Source organism: Episyrphus balteatus, chromosome 1 (assembly GCF_945859705.1).
Source record: "Episyrphus balteatus chromosome 1, idEpiBalt1.1, whole genome shotgun sequence".
NCBI lineage: Eukaryota > Metazoa > Arthropoda > Insecta > Diptera > Syrphidae > Episyrphus > Episyrphus balteatus.
In genome coordinates this window covers 151,935,911-151,957,855 of record NC_079134.1, presented here as the reverse complement: position 1 = coordinate 151,957,855, position 21,945 = coordinate 151,935,911, and the positions used below count along the sequence as shown (strand labels likewise).

Here is a 21,945-nt window from a genome sequence, read left to right as displayed (position 1 = left end):
TAACAACAAAAACAAAAAATAAAACAGAAGGGTTAATGAAAATGAAAACGCTTGCACATTTTTGTACTATCACTAACTACGGTCGGCGGTGGTGCTGCACCCCCAGCGGGCTACGTGCTTTTTTCTGATCCAAATTCTCTTTTTCAATTTTTAACGAGAGAGGGAAAAAGAGAGAGAAAGGTGCTCAACCCCACTGAGTTTGGTTGCTCATGAAAAAGGATTGTGCATTCGGGGGATAATTGGAAATTGAATTTGGTGTCAATAGCAGTTTTCATATAGATGCCGCTATTCTTTAGAGGGTTCTTTTTCACTATTTCTGTGTTCTGTTCTGTTTATTGTGTAATTACTATGAGAGGGAATCTCTCTTATAAGAAGAACAGCTCTCATATCCTTTAAATGGATAAAGTACAAAAACAATGCGGTGGGAGGACCTTCGAGAAAGAAAGTTATTCCATAAAAGTCCTATAGGGCATGTAGCATGCAAAAGATTAGTGAAAATAATTGTATGAATGTGTTTCATTTTCAATTGGGCGACACGATGATAATGACGATGGTAGACGATATGATGACTATACGACGACATTGAGAACGATGCGCGACGGACGAACAACTTCAAAGAATTTTTCCATTAAGCGATTTTGATGGAATTAACAAACAGTGCAAAAGGGTTCTTATATTCATTTTCATCAGATACCAACATATACCTATACAATAAAAAATCTATATCTATGCGATTACTGACTGAACTGAACTCACATAAACATCCTTTTTTTTGGCGGCTTGAGGGAAGGATCTTCTGTGTTATTTTTTTTTTGTTTTTGTAATTTTTTGAGTGAGCCATAAAAATCAATGGCACTGATGAGATTTGTGCAATTTGAAAGTAATGCTTTTGAAAATTTTCTCCATTTGCTGGGTTGTTAATTGTGATTTTAAAATGGATTTTGGAACTTTTTTTTTCTCTTTTGGAGATATAGAAGGATGTGAGACGAAAGATAAAAGGGTTGCAAGGCGCTGAAGTGGTGTTGGTTTACTGAATTAACTTTGTTGGATTATTTTATTATAATTGGTATATATTGGTGGTGTGGAATATGGAAAAAAATTACTGCGGAATTTGGTAATTTGAATTTTAAAAAAGTAAACACTTAAATTAAAGTAGGTAGATAGTTTATAATTATTTTTTAATTTGTGCATAAAATCAATTTTTCTCAAAAAAATTATAATAAATCAAAAGAAATCCTTAAAAAATTGTTCGTATTCAATAAAATATAACATCATGATGAAAAACAATAGACCTGTTTATAAAAGAATCAAGGACATTTTTGTACATTTTTTCGTAATCGTAATTTATATCAGATAGCCTTTAATTTTTATATAGCATTTGACTTTATATACAGTCTTAAAATGTCCGAAAAAAAGAATTATGAAATTGAATTTTAGAAGCTAACTCTATTGATCTATGAAATTAAATGCACACTGGGATTGAACGTACTTCGTCTTATGTTAAAATTTGCTCGGAATATTAAAGCTTTTTAAATATTCATAAAAGAATGTTTTTGAGAATAAAAAAAAAAACTTAATGCTAACTATAAAGTTTGGCTTAAAGTAACCAAAACATCTCTTTAAATGGATTTGACCTCCAAATATAGTGTATGTCATTTAGTTTATTGTAACCAGAGACCAGAAATAACAGTCAACCTTTATTTTCAATCGGTTTCTCTCTGAGAGTTACCACATTCCTACTTTAAATAGTTTCAGTTAAGGTTTGAGATTTATTTTTAAAAATCAAAAATAAACGTTATCGATTGAGATTTATTTTTTATTTTTTTAAATATCTCTCAATGGTTAAGATTTTTACAAAAAAAAAATGGAAAAGGTCAACCTTTAACCGTTTTCGCTGAAAATAAATCAAAAGTGGTCAATTCAAAGGAAAAAGTCGAATTTGTCAAGAATGTCTTTATATTGCAAAAATAAATATGAAAAGGATGCTTTTTTCTAAGTTTATGTATTAATGTATGAACTAAATAGACTCTCAAAGTTCTTTAGACCCAAGATTATATCTCTTTTCGTTTAAAGTAAAATCTAAAGACGAAAATGTGTTTTCCACTGTGATTTGAGTCGCTGGGACGACAAGCACAAAACCAATGCAATTTCGAATATTTCAGGAGACCGATGTTCTAATATCTAGGTCAAAGTGTTCAGCTTCCAGAAACGTTTTCGCCCACCCAACTTCAAACGGCTATATCTCGGAATTTTGAAAAAAAATGAAAAAAATTTTTTGATGCCAAAAGGTAGCGGGGACTCTAACCTACTTTTGGGTACAACTCCCATCCCTGTAGGTGCACGCGTTCTCAAACCGGGAGAACTTAAAAATTAAAAAAAAAGTTAAGCCCGAATCTGAGAAAATAGGCATGATGTGGCGGTTTAACATGGAAGATGATTTTTTAAAAATCTGACAGTGTGCAAAGCGTAGGCCCATGACACAAGCTATCATTTGGCATCACTCCCAAAAATTGCTCTCAAGCGGTTTAGCTTCGAAGATCGTTCAAAAGTTTGGAGATTTTTCGAAACAAAATTTTACCCCAACTTTCAAGTGCGATTTTCTCGGAATTTTGAAAAAAAATCCAAAACCCGATTATATTACTATCGGGTAGCTGAGAATATAAGCATTCATATGGCACCACTCAAATGTCTCTAGGAATTGATACATTTGCAGATGAGATTTATTTTTTTCTCTCAGCGATATATCTCACTGGTTGACCGAAAGATCTCTCGGATCTTGACCGAAATTTTTCTTTTTTAAAAATAAAGGTTATTTTATGACCTTTATTGAAAATGGCGACAGATAAGAGTTATAAGGGAACCTTTCAAAAGGTTGAGATATCGTTCGACCGTTTAAAAAAAAAAATTAAAAAAAACTTTTGTTTGACATTAAAACGGAACTATTCACATAAAAACAAAGTTTCACTGAAATTGATTGGTCCGTTTTCAAAAAATTGATTTTTCAAAAAAAAGGATTTTTTTTTTAAATTCAAAATATATTTTTTTTTTTAATTTTTCTTTATTTTAATCTGAGATTTACTAAAATATTTTTGTACAAAAGTTTTTAATGAAATCGATCTCGTCGTTTACGAGAAATTAAGATATCATGAAAACGATTTTATTGAAAGTAACGGTACCTATACAATTTTTGTTTTTAAAATACCTAACTCCATTTTTTGTCATAATGACAAGTACCGTTAATTTTAATCCATAGTGCTTATAATTGTCTTCAAATAGGTATACCAAAAGATTTTTAAATACAAAAATATTTTCAAAAATATTACAAAAAAAAAAATTAGTAGCTATGCCAAAAAAAAAAAAACAAATTTCAAAAAAATTCATGGCCTACTTTTGAAATTGTAAAAACCGCTGTTTTGTATTATTATTTTCTTTAAGATTTATTAATATTAAATTTTCAACTTTTTATGTCGCACCTTTCACTCGAAAACTTATGAACTCATTGCCTTGATTTTTGTGGTTGAAATAATTTTATATAATAATCTTATAGAATTCTCAACCGATTTTCTTTTCGTACAATGTGATGTCAAAGTGGAACAAACGTTAAAAAAAAGGATTTTTGAAATAGATAATTGAGCCATCATCGTTTAAATTGTCTATAATTCTCGACTGTAAAGGTAAAGTATCTTATGTCAATTTTGATGATTATTCAGGAGAACAAAAACAAACTTCAAAGCTGCCTCCCAAAATTCTTTCAAGTGTAGGTTTAATTGTATAAAACATTTAGATGTCAAATTTTATGATCTTTTTTATTAAATTTATTTCAAAAAGATATTTTTAATATTTTTCCCGTTATAAGGACTCAAATACGTTAAATATGACTTAAGATAGTTTGGCTTTTTTATAAATTGTATTTTATATTAATATCCAACATCTTAAGTTGACATACGATGATTTGCCTTTTCACACTCTTTCGGAATTTTTGAAAATATTTTATCTTATGTCAACTTAAGGATGACTTTTTGTTTCTGCTTGCACGCGAAAAAATATCTTAAGTCAACATAAGATAATTTAAGATGTCACAATAATAAAAAAAAATCTTAACCCAATATAATCTTAAGTATACTTAAGGTTTTGAATATGTGTCTTGTGAGATATAAAGATGCCGATAAGACAGAACTGTAGGCCTTTAAGATGGCACTGAGGTTCAACAAAAAAAACGCGAAACATCTTAAGTCGACTTAAGATACTTTACCTTTTCAGTCGAGAATTATTTATTTTCTAAATAAAATAAATCACTGAAATTAGTTGAAATTGAGGACGATAGATTTTGTGCAATGGCTAAACTTGAAAAAAAAATTTTTTTTGCTTCTATATCTAGATTTTGTATGAATTTTGTTTATACATTTTCGTAATCAGTAGAACAAACCCTACAAAGTTAATAAGTTTCCTTCCGGGTATTTTTTTTTTTTTTTTTTAGTTTTTCAAAGTGTTATTATTATTAAAAATGCATTGCATTAAGTATATCAAAAACTATGCTATGTTGTTTAAAAAATAATTTGAAACTGGGGCTAAAATTGTATAACTAATTAATAGTTAAAAAAAATGTAACTACTTTGTGACCATAGTTGTTTGTAAAAAGTAAAAAAAATCGTTCAGATGTGGAACACATAACAAAACGAGTACAACTTTTGTTAAGATTTCTGATAACAATATTGAACTCTTTTTTAACAATAACATTACTTTGAAACATTAAGAACGAAATGAAGTTCCGAAAAACTTGAAACTTATTTACCGAAGAACATTCTGTTATTATGCTATTTTAGATCAGAATGTATCAAAAAGCCTATTTAGATTATTGTTGGATTTTAAATGCTCATATCAATAACTTAGTTGGTGAAATATATAATTCTCAAAGTCTTCGTTAAATTTCCATTTATGTTGTTTTAATTTTAATTCTCAAACTCAATTCACATCCATTATGACACAAAACTTCGAAAATTAAATTCAAGTTAAAGTATTCGAAAAGTATTTTATTACCAAGAAGTATCATCATAAAAATTGCTTTTAAACATTGAAAGCACTTAGCGCAAACCCCAAAAATGTTTAAGCTAAATTTTAGCAAAAAAGAGGACATTCTTTAAGTACGAGTGTAGGTTTATGACAGAAAATTAAATTCAAGATTTTAGGAATGTAAAAAAAAACTAAGTATAATACTATCCACTTTAAAATAATAATCATTGGATTGTGATGTGAAATAATATTTATCGGTCATAATTCCTTAAAAAAAAGGTACCTCCTTATTATTGCAAATATTTAAATAAATCTAAACAATTTCTTTTTAGGAGATTCCTCTTCTTTGAATACATTTACGCCAAAATAGACCCATCCTCAATTCGTCTTCATAAAATTCTTAACTTTCACTATAAGAAATGGACATTAACGACATTAAGAGAGGGTAGAAGGAAACAATTTATTTCCTTCCTTCAATGTCCTTGCTCTTGAATTCAAAGGAAAATTATAATAAAAACAATTTAAACTTTTCTAATTTTTCTTATTTTTTTTTTCTTTCTTTTTTTGGTTGTGTTTCATGAATGTATGCAAAAGGACAAACTTTTCGTCTTCTTCGTCCTGTGCGAGATAAAAAAATAAAATAAGCAAAAAAAAAAAAAACTTTTATTATGTCGCTAGATACTTTTAATCCTTTCCCAATTTCCGATTCGGTCGTCATACTTTGTTCAACTTTGATATACGCAAAAGGAACTTTGGAATATTTTGTTGTTGTCCTATACTTATCCTCTGTACATACAAATAGGTACGATTGGGAGTTTGTTAATTCTATATGGTCAAGCTTAATGGAGAAAGGGAGAATATCGAGAGTTATTGTGAATTTTTATTACACAATTCACATTACTAAAGTCTGGAATTTCAAATTAATTTTTTATAAATTTTTTATTGATACCAAAGACCAAAAGATATCTATTTAAAACCATAAATTCTAACCGCAATAACAACTATTCAACTATTAATCGTTTAGCCATCAACGATGTAAATATCATTATTCATTTAATATTTTTGCCAGTAAAATAGTAATGACAAATGAGAGGTGGACAAAAAAATTATAGTCTATGAAGTAACGTTGTTAATACAGTAACAAAATATAATGCAATCAAAAATATGTATATAATATCTATACCTTTATAGTACAGTAGGGTGTGTCACTTTTGTATAGTCGAAAAAAAGTACTCTAATTTTGCAATGTAATAGTGGTGTCCAAAGTTGTATTAAAGTCTATGGTTAAATAATAATGTAAAAAAGTATTATAATATCGTTTGTCTTTGGCTCAGCTTTTTTACTGAGTGTTCAGTTTCAACAAATGTAAGCTTAAAAGTTTTTTCTTTGAATTAAATTTAACGAGAAAGCCTAAAAATATTTAATTTAGATATTGTTTTTTTTTTTTTGCATCCAAACGGTGCAGTTAAAAAAAAGCGTATATTTCAAAAATCTCTAAAAATGTCTTCCTATATTTTGATCGAGCCATCTTTGGCTCAATAAAATTGATAATTGTAAAGGCAGAATTTAATTTTAATAAGCAATGCAACTTTTAAAAGCTATTACACTTGAATATTTAATAATTAAGCATTTTGACACAACCTTATATACAGTGTGTCCCACAGTCACCACCAAATAAAAACCATGGATTCCTGAAGTCATTTTAAGTCGAAAAACTTCTCCTTTTTATCCCGTTTTCGAGTTATGACGGTTTTTATAATTTTTGCTCCCTTTTCCTTAAACTGCCTTTATTTTTGCCCAACTAAAGAAAAATAATTTTTAAATAAATAATTAATTTAAAGAATTAAAACTTTTTCTGAGCTATTGTGGTTAAGAAAAGAACAAAAAGATAAAGCTCAGAAAAAGTTTTAATTCATTTAAATTATTTTTGTTTTTAAAAATTATTTTTTTTTTAATTCACTCAGTTTGTTTATTTTTTTAAATTACTTTCAGTAGTAACTTACTTTCAGTAGTAAAAATTAATAGTCATTTACGTGTTTTTTTTTTACTTAAACTTAAAAAACGAAGAAAATTGTGTTTGATGCAAAATTGCAGAAAAACGGTTGTGCGCGAAAAAAAGGCTAGTCTAAGGAAAAGAGAGCAAAAATCATAAACATCGTCATAACTGGAATACGAAACAAAAACGAAAAAAATATTATTTTAGTTAAAAGGAAATATTAACAGCATAATAAAAATTTCAAAAAGATTAATTTACCCGTTTTCAAAAAGTTGATTTTTGAAAAAAAAAAAAAAAATCATTTTATGTGTCAGTTTTTTCGTATGTTTACATACTATTTATTCCGTCAATTCCATTATAAAAATAATTTTAATTTTTTTTTTTTTTTTTTTTTAATCCAAATTTTTTTAATTTTATTCGATTTTTTTTTTATGTTTTAACATAAATGCTATTAAAACATTTTCTAAGAAAAAATTCGTTGACATAAACGAGAATGTTAGAAGCCAAGAAAACGGTTCTGTAGCAGGTTCCTTTAATATAATGCTTCAAAATACTTTTTTTTTTTATTTCAAAAGTAGCTCAAGTAGCACACTTGTGTATAAATTGGTGTAAATTCATTAATTTTGGTGTAAAATTGAGAAAATTGAAAAAATATGGTGTATTTCTCAAAATTAGTGGTATAAAAATTATACCACTGTCTTTTCTGTACAAAATTTCAACATTTTTTTGAGATTCCGTGCAAAAAATACACCGATATTCAGTTGTTTTTATAATATACCATTAATGGTGCATAAAATCATTTGATTCTGAAATCAACCAAAACGGTTTATTTTGTACACTCTGTTTGGTGTAGGAAGCACACCCTGTGGACATAAAATTCACCAAAATGCATATGTGGGAGACGCCATATTTTTCAATGGACGCCATTTAAAAATAGAAGACAGCGATTAATTATTTTATTAAAATAATATATTTATCGACCTAATAGTCCCGCATTCTTAGTTTTTTCGATTCATTATAAAATAACTTTTCTTAAAAAAATGTAAAACAACACAAAAATTATAATTTTTGAAAAATGGATTCTTAAAATCGAAAAAAAAATCATTAATTCACTGACATTTTTGAGGCGCTCGATTTTTAGAGGGGGTAGCATCTAAAATTAGTAGATAGAATGTGTTTCGTTTTAAAATTTGGCAAACAAAATCATATTTAACCATTGGCAATATTATGAAAGTGAATAAAAATTCATTTTCATTTATTTCATAAGAAATGGTGTGAATTAGAATTCATCAAACTGTTTGAGATAAAAAATAAACTTTGGTTCAAATTTTAATTCAGAATAATTTAAATGGTGTATTTTATCCATAGATTTATTGTGTATTTTTCAATTTCAAAGGGATAATTTTCACCAAAAACAGATCATTTAATATACCACTAGTGCCATTTATACACCAAAATCGGTATATTTTTTTAACCACCGGAGTTTATTTTATACGAGAAAATGGTGTATTTTTTATATTCAAAATGCATATCACGAAAGTGCAAAAAATACACCAAATATTTTGGTGTATCTTAGACTTTTGTGCTACTTGAGAGGGTCTTATGTGCCAAAGTAAACATATTTTTTCAATCAAAATTGTTTGACCATTTGTAAAGGTAGGTCGCCCTGCTCGGTTTACGCTAATTTGTTTCTAAATCACAAGATTTTTCCCCCTTTTTAATTGTTTTAATCTCTAAATAAAGTATGAAATTTGAATTCTTATAACAAAGAACATTTTATTTTTTTTTTATTTTTGGACCCGCTTTTTAAAAAAATAATTTTTGTGTAGGTACTTATATTAAAATTTTAGAAAATTTTCTCCAAAAAAAAATTGGCATTCCGTTTTAACCAAATTTTTTTTTTTCACAAATATTTAAACAACATTTTAAGTAAATTCATCAATCCGTTTTGAAAAAAAAAGAAATTTAAATATTTTTTAAAAATCTGAAATTGACAAAATTGAATATATTATGAGCAAGCGAATTTATGTTGATATACCTAAAACGATACAGTTTACCAAGTTTTTTGGCTTCAGTTTTTCAGTTCAATGAAGACCAAAAATGTCAAATTTTGCGTACCAAATCTGAAATTTCAGACAATATCCGTGTTCAGCACAGTTCACTGAAAATATGTTGAAAATTTTGAAGCAATTGTAAGGGCAGTAAGAAATTCCCAAATTCAAGAGTGATGGGCTTTAGAATTGCACTAAGCGAGGCATTGTTAAAAGTGGACAAAATAAATTCCAGCGAACTAAACATATTGAAACAAAAGCCTTATTCCAGAACGAGCAGAACTGGTCAAGTCCAAAAGTCAACTTGACGCTCTTCACTTTTTTAAAATTTAAATGAGAAAAACAAGTTGGACGATAGCATAGAAAAATAAAAAAATTATAACGATTTCGATTATGTAAACAATACTAACTAAGTTTTAACAACTTTTTCAAAAAAAGGCAAAACATTTGACCACTTTTGCTCGTCTCTGTTTATCAAAAGTAAAAATAATAATTGCTGCACAACAAATGCCAATGAAGTTGTTTGAATTGCAAAAAAAGTGAGTAATCTTATACCAGTGCAAACCATTTTTTGATAAAAATTGACTAATGGGGAAATTTAGGATTAGGGATAATTGCATTCGATCGCAACAGAGGATCAGAAGTGAGAAAGGAAATAAGCGGTTTGAATGAAAAAAAAACAGAGTTTTTAATTATTTCTATTATTTCTGGTAAAATTACACTTTATTGTTTAAAAAAAGCTATATATTTTTCTTCGTTATAATTAAAAGATTTAGAATATTTATTTCGATAATTTTTTTACGGAGCTATTCTTCTATTTCTTTTTGCTTTTTTTATTTATAAAATTAACTAAAATAGTTTGATTTTGATATTGAAAAACTGGTCTGTTGCCAAATGAAAATTTTGGTAGAGTAATATTTAAAAATTGAAAACCTCACTACTCTTATTTGCGTACTAGTAATTTTACACTACTAAAAATAATTTTAAAGTATTTTTAAAAACAAAAATAAGCCCTACCAACCTATATTGAAGTTTCCAGAATAAAAAAAAAATTATTTGAAAACTACATAAGAACTTACATTTTTCAAAACAAAAAAGCGTAAGAAAATATGTTATATTTTTCTTCAAAAAATTTAAGCTTACAAAAAAAAAACATTTGCACAAAGTTTTGTTATCACCAAAATATTTTTGAATAAAATTAAAACCAAAAAATTTTTTTTTTGCATTTTATTAATATTTTTTCAGGCCAAGTAGGTATAAAAAAATGATCTTTATAAGTAAATACTGTTAATCTTCAACTTTCACATGCCTAAATTTTTTTCATAAAAAAATCAGTTTTTTTTTTAAATCCGCCTACTTTTTTCCTTTAACCACCCCAATTTCAATTATTTTCACTGGTCTGAATTAACTCATTTGTTCCTAATAATTCCATTCTCAACGATTTTGAAAAAATTTGACTGTAGGTATAAAAAAAAGTTCAAGTATATATAAATAAAATATTCTACATTTTCCTGCATTTAATTTTCCAAAGCAATAGCAAATCACCAAATTAAATAATACAAAAAAAAAAAAAAAATTGCCATTTAAATTATCACACTACAACTCTGACTGCCTAAACTATTATTAACCAAGCGACTAATTAACAATAATACTCTAATTTATTATTAATTAATTAATGTGTATTATTGGGAGATTTCAATTTGTGGCCGATTGGATGTGAAATTTATAATCATTAAAATGGAAATTGAATTTTTCATCATCATCATCAGGCTGGCTGCTGCCGTATATTATTATTTCAATTAAATTCTATTATTTATTTTTTTTTTTACTTCCTACTACTGCTGATTTTTTTTTTCTCTCCATCCATCGTTTATATTTGTAGCTTCTGGATTTATTAATTAAAATATTATTTACGCCACAAATGCTCACACAAGCCACATACATGTAACTATACGAAACAGAAATATGCGGTTTGACATCATTAGTGGCCACAACAACGAGAGGAGAGATCCAATCCAACCATCATACATCAAATCCACTTTGGATTTACAATTTACTATTTTTGTTATTTTTATTTGGTTCGTTTTTCGAAAAAAATGTGTATAATATCTCAAGGGACAAAAATAATTATAATTAACAACGACATCAGTTACATTGATGTAATTTACAACAACAGCGAAAAAATGAAAAAAAAAAGAGGGAACAAAACTACACCATTAGTTGAACTCATTATTATTATTATTAGTTCCTTTCAATTTTTGAAATTCAGTTTCAGAGAATATTGGATTTCGACAGGGAATAGGACGAATTTCATTATTTTTTTTTTCCTGACAAAAAAATGTGTAACTACAGTTTGCAGGGATCCAGGACATTGTTGTCAGCGAAAATCTAAAAAAAAATAAGTATTTCATGACTGATATTTTTATCAAATGAGAAAAAATTCCAGTAGCTAAAAAGAAAACAACTAAATTCTTAATAAATTTTTCTAAAAAATAAACTTGAAGGCGCTAATTTCATGTATATTATATTATACACTAATAACTAAATAATAATTTCCTCCAAATTAACAAAAAATAAAAGAAGTGAAGAAAAAACCTCACTTACACAGAAACCCAAATTTATTTCGAAAAAAACTTTTAAAAAAATAGTTTTTTTGATTTACCTAATTTTTTTTTATTTTATTATTTTTTTTTGAAAACGGAACAATACAATTTTTTGAATATTTGTGGACATATGTCGACTTATATTGTCTGTATGATTAAAAGTCTGTACCTATTTATAAAAATTTATTTTTTTAATAAAACGTCTCTTTCAAATTTCAATATTTTTTTCTAAAAATTCTTTTTTTAGGAAAAATTAAATGTTATGAGTTCAAAAATATTTCAAAATATGTTTTTATTTCATAGTTATTATTTTATATTTATTTTATTTTATATTTAAATATTCTTTCAAGAACTTTTTCATATAAATCGTCAGTATTCACGTCAGTAAGCACATTTTACTATAACATACATGAATTTTATTTTATTATATTTTATTTTAACTTTTGTTTTTTGAAAATTAAAATTTTTAAAAACTTGTAATTTTTTTTTCTTTTTATATATATTTTTTAATTTTTAAAATTTTTTATTTATTTTATTCAAAAGCGGCTTTAACAATTTTCATTTTTTTTTTTCGTAAAATTCATTGTTATAAAAAAAATGTTATTTTTTATAAAATCATTGTCTTCTTCTTAATGGCATACTAACTTTTTTTAATGATTTCATACCTTTCAATTCATACCTACATTAGGGTGGGTCAAAAAAAATCGAAATTCTTTTTTTTGATTTGGTACTCCGAAAAATCGATTGCTAGACCCCTCTAGAATATACACACCAAATATGAGCTCTTTATATTAATGGGAAGGTCCTCCGCTTTGCAATTTTCCATTTTTACATCAAGCTTCTACTAAAAAAAAATAATTTTTTTATTAATTGACTTTTTAGCAAATCTCTTTTCATATTCTTGTAGGAAATTGAACGCTCTACAAAAAAGGCCTTATACTCTTTTTTCGTTTATCTAACCGTTCAATAGATATTTGAGGTCCAAAAATTGAGAAAATCTATAAAAATTCGTTTTTTGTTCTTAATTTTGTAACAAATTGAAAAATTATAATGATCAAACGCGCAAGACATATTCTTGCTGGAAATTGATTGTTCCACAAAAAAGGTCTTATTAACTTTTTTCATTAATCTAACCATTCTAAAGATATTCGAGGTCAAAGTTAAAAAAAAAATATAAAAACATTTTATATTTTAAAAAAATTCTAATTCACTGAAACTTCATTATTTTCAAATTAACAAGATATATTCTTGTAGGGACTTAAACGTTCTACAAAAAATTCCTTGGAATCAAATTGATTGCTTTAACCGTTTAGAAAATATTCGTATCCAAACCAATGCTCACTGATTTCAATAGTTTTCTTATGACCCGTATGCATTGCGATTTAGATACGAATATCTTCTAAACGGTTAAAGCAATCAATTTGATTCCAAGAAATTTTTTGTAGAACGTTTAAGTCCCTACAAGAATATATCTTGTTAATTTGAAAATAATGAAGTTTCAGTGAATTAGAATTTTTTAAAAATATAAAATGTTTTTATATTTTTTTTTAACTTTGACCTCGAATATCTTTAGAATGGTTAGATTAATGAAAAAAGTTAATAAGACCTTTTTTGTAGAGCAATCAATTTCCAACAAGAATATGTCTTGTGCGTTTGATCATTATAATTTTTCAATTTGTTACAAAATTAAGAACAAAAAACGAATTTTTAAAGATTTTCTCAATTTTTAAACCTCAAATATCTATTCAACGGTTAGATAAACGAAAAAAGAGTATAAGGCCTTTTTTGTAGAGCGTTCAATTTCCTACAAGAATATGAAAAGAGATTTGCTAAAAAGTCAATTAATAAAAAAATTATTTTTTTTTAGTAGAAGCTTGATGTAAAAATGGAAAATTGAAAAGCGGAGGACCTTCCCATTAATATAAAGAGCTCATATTTGGTGTGTATATTCTAGAGGGGTCTAGCAATCGATTTTTCGGAGTACCAAATCAAAAAAAAAAATTTTCGATTTTTTTGACCCACCCTAACCTACATATTCATTTTTACTTGCTCTATAGGGCAAGTATTGGTTTCGTGTCAAAAAAAAAATTGAGGTTTTAATCAAAACCAACATTACGATGATGGAGAATTCCGAAAAAGTGGGTCCCGCAATTCCGTCCGTGCGTCTGTGCGTCCATCTGTTCACATTTCCACAGCCTAAACGGGTGGATGGATTTTCTTCAAATTTGGTACAGATGATTTTTATGGAATTCTGAAAGTTGGATTTTTTTGTTTTTTTATTATCTCGTTTAGAACGTATACCTCCCATACGAAAAAATACGATATTTGATCAAACTTTGTATACGTAATATTTAAAGCAGTCGCAATAAAACTGCATTTTTATTTTTTCTCAAAAAAGTCAAATAACAAAAAAAAATTTTTTTCATTTAACAAAATTTTGCCTTAAATGTCGGCTCTTCCCCAATATCAATTTTTTTAAAATTTAGATCCAGCTTTTAAAATCTACAAGTTGACTAACATAAAAGTGCTTTGAACTGCAAGAGCAAGTAAGTGCGGCCCCAGTCGTGCATTTTATTTTTAATAGATTTCTAACAATTTTCAATATTTTTTTCTAAAAATTCTTTTTCTACAAGTTAAAAGTTCAAAACCATCTAAAAAGATGTTTTTATTTTATATTTAATTTCTTATAATTAAAATATTCTGTTATGAACTTTTTCATTGAAATCGTCAATATTCTTAGCACATTTTACTATATTTTGTTTAAATTTTTAGTATCTTATAGCATAGGCGGATCCAGGGGGGGGGGCACGGGGGCACGTGCCCCCCCCAGAACTTAAAGTTCATACTTAAAGGAAATCAAACTATAAGAGTTTTAAAAATATATGAATAATAACAGAAAGAACTTGAGTGAAACTCTTGTCTATTTCTGGCTGAAAATGCGAATTTTGTTGATTGTTGCATCCCTTTCCCATGAAAAGCTCCACCTCACAAATAAATAAACGGCTATTTGTTGGGTACACACGAATTTTTTTTTCGATTTAAAAAAAAGTGAATTTTCAAAGTGATTTTGGTGAAAAATTTTGATATGGACATCGAATGACATTGAATGATATAAAAAAAATAATTGTATATGCAACTCTATTTTTTCATACAGAGGGGTTAAAAAATTTGCACTTTTTTCGTTGCTTTTTTTTAACATTAGTGTTTTTAAAATAGCGGAACACGTCACAAAATTGCATAAACTATATATTATAGAACTGCTGGATATGTAGAACAAACTTGCATTTCAGAAGTTTGCCCAAGTTTGCACCCCGAAAATAAAGACCCCTTGAAAAAAAAACTCCTCAAAAGCGACCCTTACTTATAGATTTTTATAAATATTATTTTATTGAGAAAATTTCTCCAGGGATACCTCTAAAAATATGTAAAAAAAATAGTGTTCCAAATTTCAAAAGAATCGGTGCAGTAGTTTTGAAGTTATGAGGAGCACCGGAGTTGAAAACATTAGTTGTGGGGATAACGATTTAAAGTTTTGAACTCTGGACTAAAAGACTAAAACGTTCCTAAGGGAAGTATTAAAATACTCATAACTTGGTCAATTTGGCTCCAAGAGACCTACAATTTGAACACAATATTCTTGAGGTATAAAACAATTTAACCCCTTGTAGCCCCATGTGACATTTCTGTAACAAACCGAAAAAGATTGCATAAAAGCTCTACAAACTATTTTTTTTTTTCATTTGAAGCTTCTAATATTATAATCTTTAAGTATTGCTTTATCGAAATAGTACTTCAAATTTCTAATAAATAGCACCCATAGTTTTTAATTGACAGTTAATGTTGAAAGTTGGGCTTTTTTTGAAAATAAGCAAATTTGTGTGAAAAATACGAAATTCAGAAAAAAAAATAGTTTTTGTTAGTAAACCCCACGGGGTTTAATATTTGGATTTTAGGAAAGTGCCTAAAAATTAATATTAGATAGTTTTTTGCTTGAATTTTTGCATTTTTATATAAAAATAAATTATTTAAACTTTTTTTTTACTCCCAAAATATCGAAATAACTAAGTAAATAATGACTTTATTGAATTTTTAAAAAATACATGTTTTATTAAAGATAAAGGCCAATCGATTGACTTATTAATTTTTAAATTTACGACCTTGGGTTACAAAAGGTTAATGCAAATAAAAAAAAACAAAACTGGGCTTCCCGGCAAAAAAGTATGATTCAGTTTTTTTTTGTTATTCTTAGGAACTTTAATATTTATTAGAATGAAGTCTTTAGTATTTGACTAAAAACTACTAGGTCATTAACTAATGGTATAATTATGTCCATAATATTGCAAAATTTTATACAAAATCAATTAAAAAACGTAAACATTATTTTTTTTCAAAATTTCATCTTTAAAACTTAATTTCTCAAAAACTATTTGGTGAAACAACTTAAGTCAAAAAATTAAATAAAGAACAGATTTCTAACTTTAATATAGCACAGAATTGTACGTGCATTTTCTGATTTTTTATATTTTTTTTCTTCCGGCTAATCCAGGAGTAAGAGGGTTAGCACTTAAGTGGCTTTTACTGTAACAAGAAAATGAAAATTTTTCCTTCCGAATAACTTTTTGGTCATTTGGTACCTATTTGGTGTGGGAAATGTGCCTAAATATTTTTGGCCAGGTTTTAGACCACTGTGGGTCGTTAAATTTTTCTGCTTGTTAGTCAGTCGTATGGTACTTCACTTTATTTCTAACTGTTACTGTTTTTTTTTGCCAATCCGTCCCTTGTGCCCCCCCCAGAAAAAAATCCTGGATCCGCCCCTGTCTTATAGTGATTTGAAACAAGATGAAACGAAAAAGCGACAGTAAAAATTAATTCATTGATCTTCTTGCTTCTTTTGATGAAAATTTATTATCCTCCAAAAGAAAATATTTAAAGCTAAAATAATAACCTTTCATATGATATAAAATTTATTATAGGTTGTCATATAAAAAAAATAGAATTTAAGTGATAGAAGAAAAAAAAGTTAGATCTTTTTTTTCAAGAAAAATGATTTTTTAAGGTTTCACTTCTACCAAGTGTGAATTGCTCACATGTTTTTTTTTTTTATTTTTTTTCTTTTAATTTTTATTTATGAAAATTTATATTATTCAATAATGGGTTCAACAATTTTTAATTTTTTTTATTAAAATTCTTTATTATTTTGTATAAAATTCATTTTTAAATATAAAATCTATCAAACAAATGAGAACAAATTTCGGTAGCTGGAAAGAAACTCCTAAATCTTTAATGAATTTCTCCAAAAATAAACTTTAAGGCGCTTGCAGCACGTATACACTAATTAATAATTTCCTCCAAATTAACAAAAAAAAAGAAGAAAAAAAAACTTCACTTACCCAGAAACCCAATTTCATTTCGAAAAAGTTTAAAATCACAATCACGAAACTTTTTCCAAACTCGCAGAATTTTCTCTCCCTCAGAAATATTCGAGGATATCACACTCCCCCTTCCCCTCCCTTACCGACCTACTATCAAGAGCAAGTAGGGGCACGTTTTCTAAAAATTTTATTTGAAGTGGTAACACGTTAAACAAGCAACCAGAGTAGAGTAGAGTAGTGCAAAAATTGAAAATTTACAACCTCAATTGCAGCAGTTAATGACCAGTTCACAATCGCCAATAACTTTTCTAATTTCCACCAAATTATTATTATTATTTTACTATTTTATTGAGTGCCTTTGGGTTTTTTGCTATGTGTTCGAGTTGGTGGAAACATTTTTTTTTTTTCGATTTTTCTTTTTTTTATTTCCACAATTTTTTCAACTTCATTCCTCTACAAAAATAATCTACTGAAAATAATCGCCATAGTATGATGGTTGGGGGTTTCGTTCGGGGTCTCCACTTGAGTCAACTTTGCACTTCCTGGAATTTTCGAATGGCCAAACTTTTCCCATAACCGTTAGTTTAACGAATATACGATTATAACAGAAGAAGAGGGAGAAAGAGATAGTGGAAAAACCGACATAGTACAATTTTCATTTTGGCGAAAGAATGAAAAATTTACTGAATATTAGCGAAACAACGATCGGAATGCCAAATAAGGAATTTCTCTTAATTCAAAGTTTTTCGCGCGAGCATTTACACGAGAGACACCAACCAACCAACCAACCAACTTGATGATGAGTCCTGTTTGTCCTAGGTTCTTCATTTTGTCACCAATTTTTTTTTATGCAGAAAGCCTTCTAAAAGCAAGGCTTGTTTCTTATTTTTTTTTTCACTTTGTGGTATTTTGTTTTTTATTTATTTTGTTGGCAAAATTGTTGCCAAAAATGTCCTTTAGTCCCGCAAGGGTTCTACCATCTCTTCAACATCGCCTATTTCACCAGTCAAAAGGAATTCATCCTTTGTCACACTGAAAAGGAAAAAAAAAACAAAAAAAATGTTGTCTGCACCAGAAAGGACGAAAGAATAACGAAAAGGGTTTTATATCGCTAGTGTTTATGTATGTTCGTGTTTTTTCATCGGTATAGGGTCCTTTTTGGTCCTTTCTATAGCAAATGAAAATTGAAAATATGCGGCGATATAAATTTTCAACTCGCTTGCAGCCCTCGGGGTAAGTGTTTAATTGTTGTAATTTACGATTGGCATAAAAGTCACCCATTGTACCTATAATGGTGTAGGACTCTAAGGGATATATAGTTTGGATTTTCTTAGGAAAGGGTTATTTTTGTTTTGTTTTTTTATTTATTTTCTTGTTCCACCACAAATAAAAAAAAAAAGAAGAAAAGTGGAAGTAACAAAGGTCATAATGACGTAGGCTATCACAAAATTGTCGTCGCCAAAAATTCCTTTTACATGGAAAGAGAGAACGCGGAAAAAGATGGATGGCCAACATCGTAAAAAATGGCCAGAGTATGTTTTCTTTAGGAGTTTTTATTTTTTTTGGTTAGGCTTAGGAATTTGTTTTGGCAATATTCACAAGAGAGGAATGCTTTTTTTACACAGTTGAAAATACTTAATCGTTTTAGATTTTACTTGTATGGGTCCAAATCATATAGAGGTGGGAGATTTCGAGGTCCGAATTATTAAAAATCCAATTTATTTAAATTTTCCTTTTAGTTACTATTTATGAGTTCCTAAATTGTCACATACGCATGTAGTTAATATATCGCTAAAAAAAATTTAAAAAAAATCGAAAGAACCTAACTTTTTTCTTCCATCACCTTTAAATACATTTTTTTTGTAGGTATAACAATAAAATATAATAAATTTTATATCATATGAAAAGTTATTGTTTAAGCTTTAAATATTTTCTTCAACCATGACTATGCGACATCTACAAAAAGAGCTAAATTTTTTTGAACCCAATCAATTTTTATCAAAAAAAAAAGCAAAAAAACAAACATTTTTATCTTCTAACACCATTAAATCCATTTTTGTATAACATAATCTATAATAAATTTCATATCATCTGAAAGCTTATTATTTCGCCTATTACATGACAATTCAATCATATTTCTACGATGTCTACAAAAAAAAGGAAGTATTTTTTAAAGCCAACCATGTTGAAATTTCAAATTCCGATTACGATACTTAAGGTATTTTTCAAGTTTTTCAATTTAATATTGTGTAACTTGTAGAGCACGTTATGTGTGATATATCAAATGAAATGTAATATTATCAACATGTGTATTAAAGTTAAATCAAAATTGTATGTGCTCCAGATCAAAAGATTTATATGTGATAATATTATCTTTTATTTGATATATCACACATAATGGTTCATGCTACACAATCTTAACTTGAAGAATACCACAAAAAATCTGTGGAGATCTGTTGCCGAATGATGACCAGCCACAAGTGAAGGGAGTACCGTAATCTCAGTTTGAAATTTAGACATAGTTGGCTTTAAAAAATTCTTACCTTTTTTGTAGGCATTGTACAAATATGATTGAAGCATCATATTAAAGCTGAAATAGTAGGATTTTAGATCATATAAAATTTATTATAGGTTGTCATATAAAAAAATCGACTTTAGGGCATCTAATGAAAAAATTTTTTTTTTGATTTTCTTGCTTTTTTGGATGAAAATTGATTGGGTTCAAAAAAGTCCCAACTTTTTTTGTAAATGTCAAACAGACATCCTTGACATGGTTTCAGATGGTATAAAACTTTTTTGTCATATAAAAAAATGGATTTTTGGATGACTTTTTATATGCTAACCTATAATAAATTTTTATACCATCTATAAGCCTATTGATTAAGATCAAAATATTCGTATCTTTCATGTCTAAGTATATGACATCTACAAAAAAAGCTAGTATTTTTTTTAACCCAATCAGTGATTTTTTCACTTTTTTCATAAAAAATTATTGTTTTCAATAATTTATTTTCATACCTTTTGTTCATTGTAAAAATTTAAATATGGTTTTATTCTTTAGAAGAAATATTAAGCTTTTTAATGATATATAATTTGTTTACAAGGTTTTCATATTAAAAAATTGAAATAATGAGAAAAAAAAGGTAATTTTTTTTTAGCTTTTTCTTTAAATTATATGATTGTATTAAAAAAATTATTCGGTTTTTCTACAAAATACACAGATATAAATATGTTACGTTTAAATCTTTAGCTGAGGCATCTATATTTTCTTGATCCTGTGCCACAAAAGCTCACAAATAAATACCACACACGAAATTCCATAAAGTACAATTGTCAAGTAAAATATATACTCAAAACTTTCAACACATAAAACTTCTGGTTCTTGATTCCCTTGAATATTTATCAAATCTCCATCGTTCAATTTGTTAAATCCTTTTTGAAAATAATTCAATATACCAGCTTCTTCCAATCTCACTATGATATCATTAAACTTTGGCAATATAAATGAATGCATTTGGAAAAATATACAATTTTGTTCTCCAAAAACTGATTCCATTTGTAATTTCTTAATTGCATTTGCCGGAAAAAATGTATAAACTGTTATAAATGTTGTAACCAAAGCTTCTTTTTTGTCACCAGCCAATAAGTCAAAAATTTTCGTCACATCTATAATTTCTTTAAAATTTGGATAGTCAATATTTTTACTTAGGTCATCTACAATATATTTGTAATAGTATGTTGCCAAGATTGTGTAGTTTTCAGCAAAGAGTTGTTTTAAACTTCGCGGAGGTATCAACAAGGTCTGACCTCGAAATGCATCATAGATTTTACCAATATATGCTGTCCGAATTACCAATGTTCCCAAACTCAAGGCTGTCAATGAAAATCGTAAGAAAATTTTTTTTGGCAAGTGCTCAATAGATCCTCCAATAACAAGTGATATAACGTCAAGGCCTCCTAGTTGACTATCACTTTGTCGAATTAAACTAAAAATTTGTTTAACTCGACGAGTATTTGCTAAAATTATGCAACTAGTTATCAAGGATAACGATGCTATTAGGAAACTCCATGTTGTGAAATTGAAAGGTGCCACGATCCAAGCCTGCGTCCGAAATTTGTTAAACTGGGGGTAAACAGCTATTACCATCCATGAAAAATAGTACGGTACGGTTTTTGAGTACAAATAATTTTTCTTTGGACTATTTCTAATGTAACTCAGCAGAACATCAATTTTTCCATCAGTGATCTGTTGAAAAAAAAATTACAAAAATTTTATATTATAACCTTTTTAACAACCCCCATTTAATGTGTACCCACCGGAAGTTCAGAATCAGGAGATTTTAAATGAGCCCATTCATAAACTTCAGGCATAAAATTCATTCTTGAAGTAAATTCTTTTAGCATTTTGGCTTCAAAAATGGACATTCCATAGTTTTGTAGGGCTTTGGGTTTCTTATAGTTGGCCAAGTTAAGAATTACTTCATTTGTCGTCAAAACTCGAAGAGGACATCCATGAAAGTTGACATCTTTGGGGGGAAAAAATGGTCCATCAAGATGGACAAAGTTATCATTGAAACGATGAGTGAGCACAGGTATCGTTGAACGACATGCAAATTCTTGATATGGAAAAAATGTGTAAAAAAGAACTTCTTCTGAAGCAGTTTCCATTATAACGTTGACATTAGCAATCATTAATATTAGAAAATCTGAGAATATTTTTTCTATTTCATGAATGTAATTCACTTTTTCGACAGAAGTTCTAAAAATTATAAAACAAAAAAGTTGTGAATCTCTGTGATTAGCATGAATCCAAGGAAGAAGACGCCTTCAAATAGAAAGAAATTTTATTATCATGATATAAAACTTCTATAATACTTCTATAACACTTCTACTTACTCAAAAGCTTCATATGA

General features: G+C 27.7%; 1 protein-coding gene across 1 annotated transcript; it reads right to left on the bottom strand.

Annotated features, from left to right (window-relative positions):
• Positions 1–17,988: 17,988 nt before the first annotated feature.
• Positions 17,989–21,724, bottom strand: LOC129911380 (uncharacterized). Its single transcript, XM_055989175.1, has 3 exons — positions 21,350–21,724; positions 20,383–21,278; positions 17,989–18,064 (listed from the first exon to the last, which is right to left on the bottom strand). Exons 1-3 carry the CDS (start codon positions 21,722–21,724, stop codon positions 17,989–17,991), a joined length of 1,347 nt encoding a protein of 448 aa, XP_055845150.1.
• Between the last annotated feature and the right edge of the window lie 221 nt (positions 21,725–21,945).

Coding starts and splice junctions, on each gene's coding strand:
- LOC129911380 (XM_055989175.1), bottom strand. CDS start 21,724: ATGATTGCTAATGTCAACGTTATAATGGAAACTGCTTCAGAAGAAGTT. Junction 21,279..21,349: donor CTCCTGATTCTGAACTTCCG/GTGGGTACACAT, acceptor TTTTTTCAACAG/ATCACTGATGGAAAAATTGA. Junction 18,065..20,382: donor TTATGTGTTGAAAGTTTTGA/GTATATATTTTA, acceptor TTTCCTTTTCAG/TGTGACAAAGGATGAATTCC.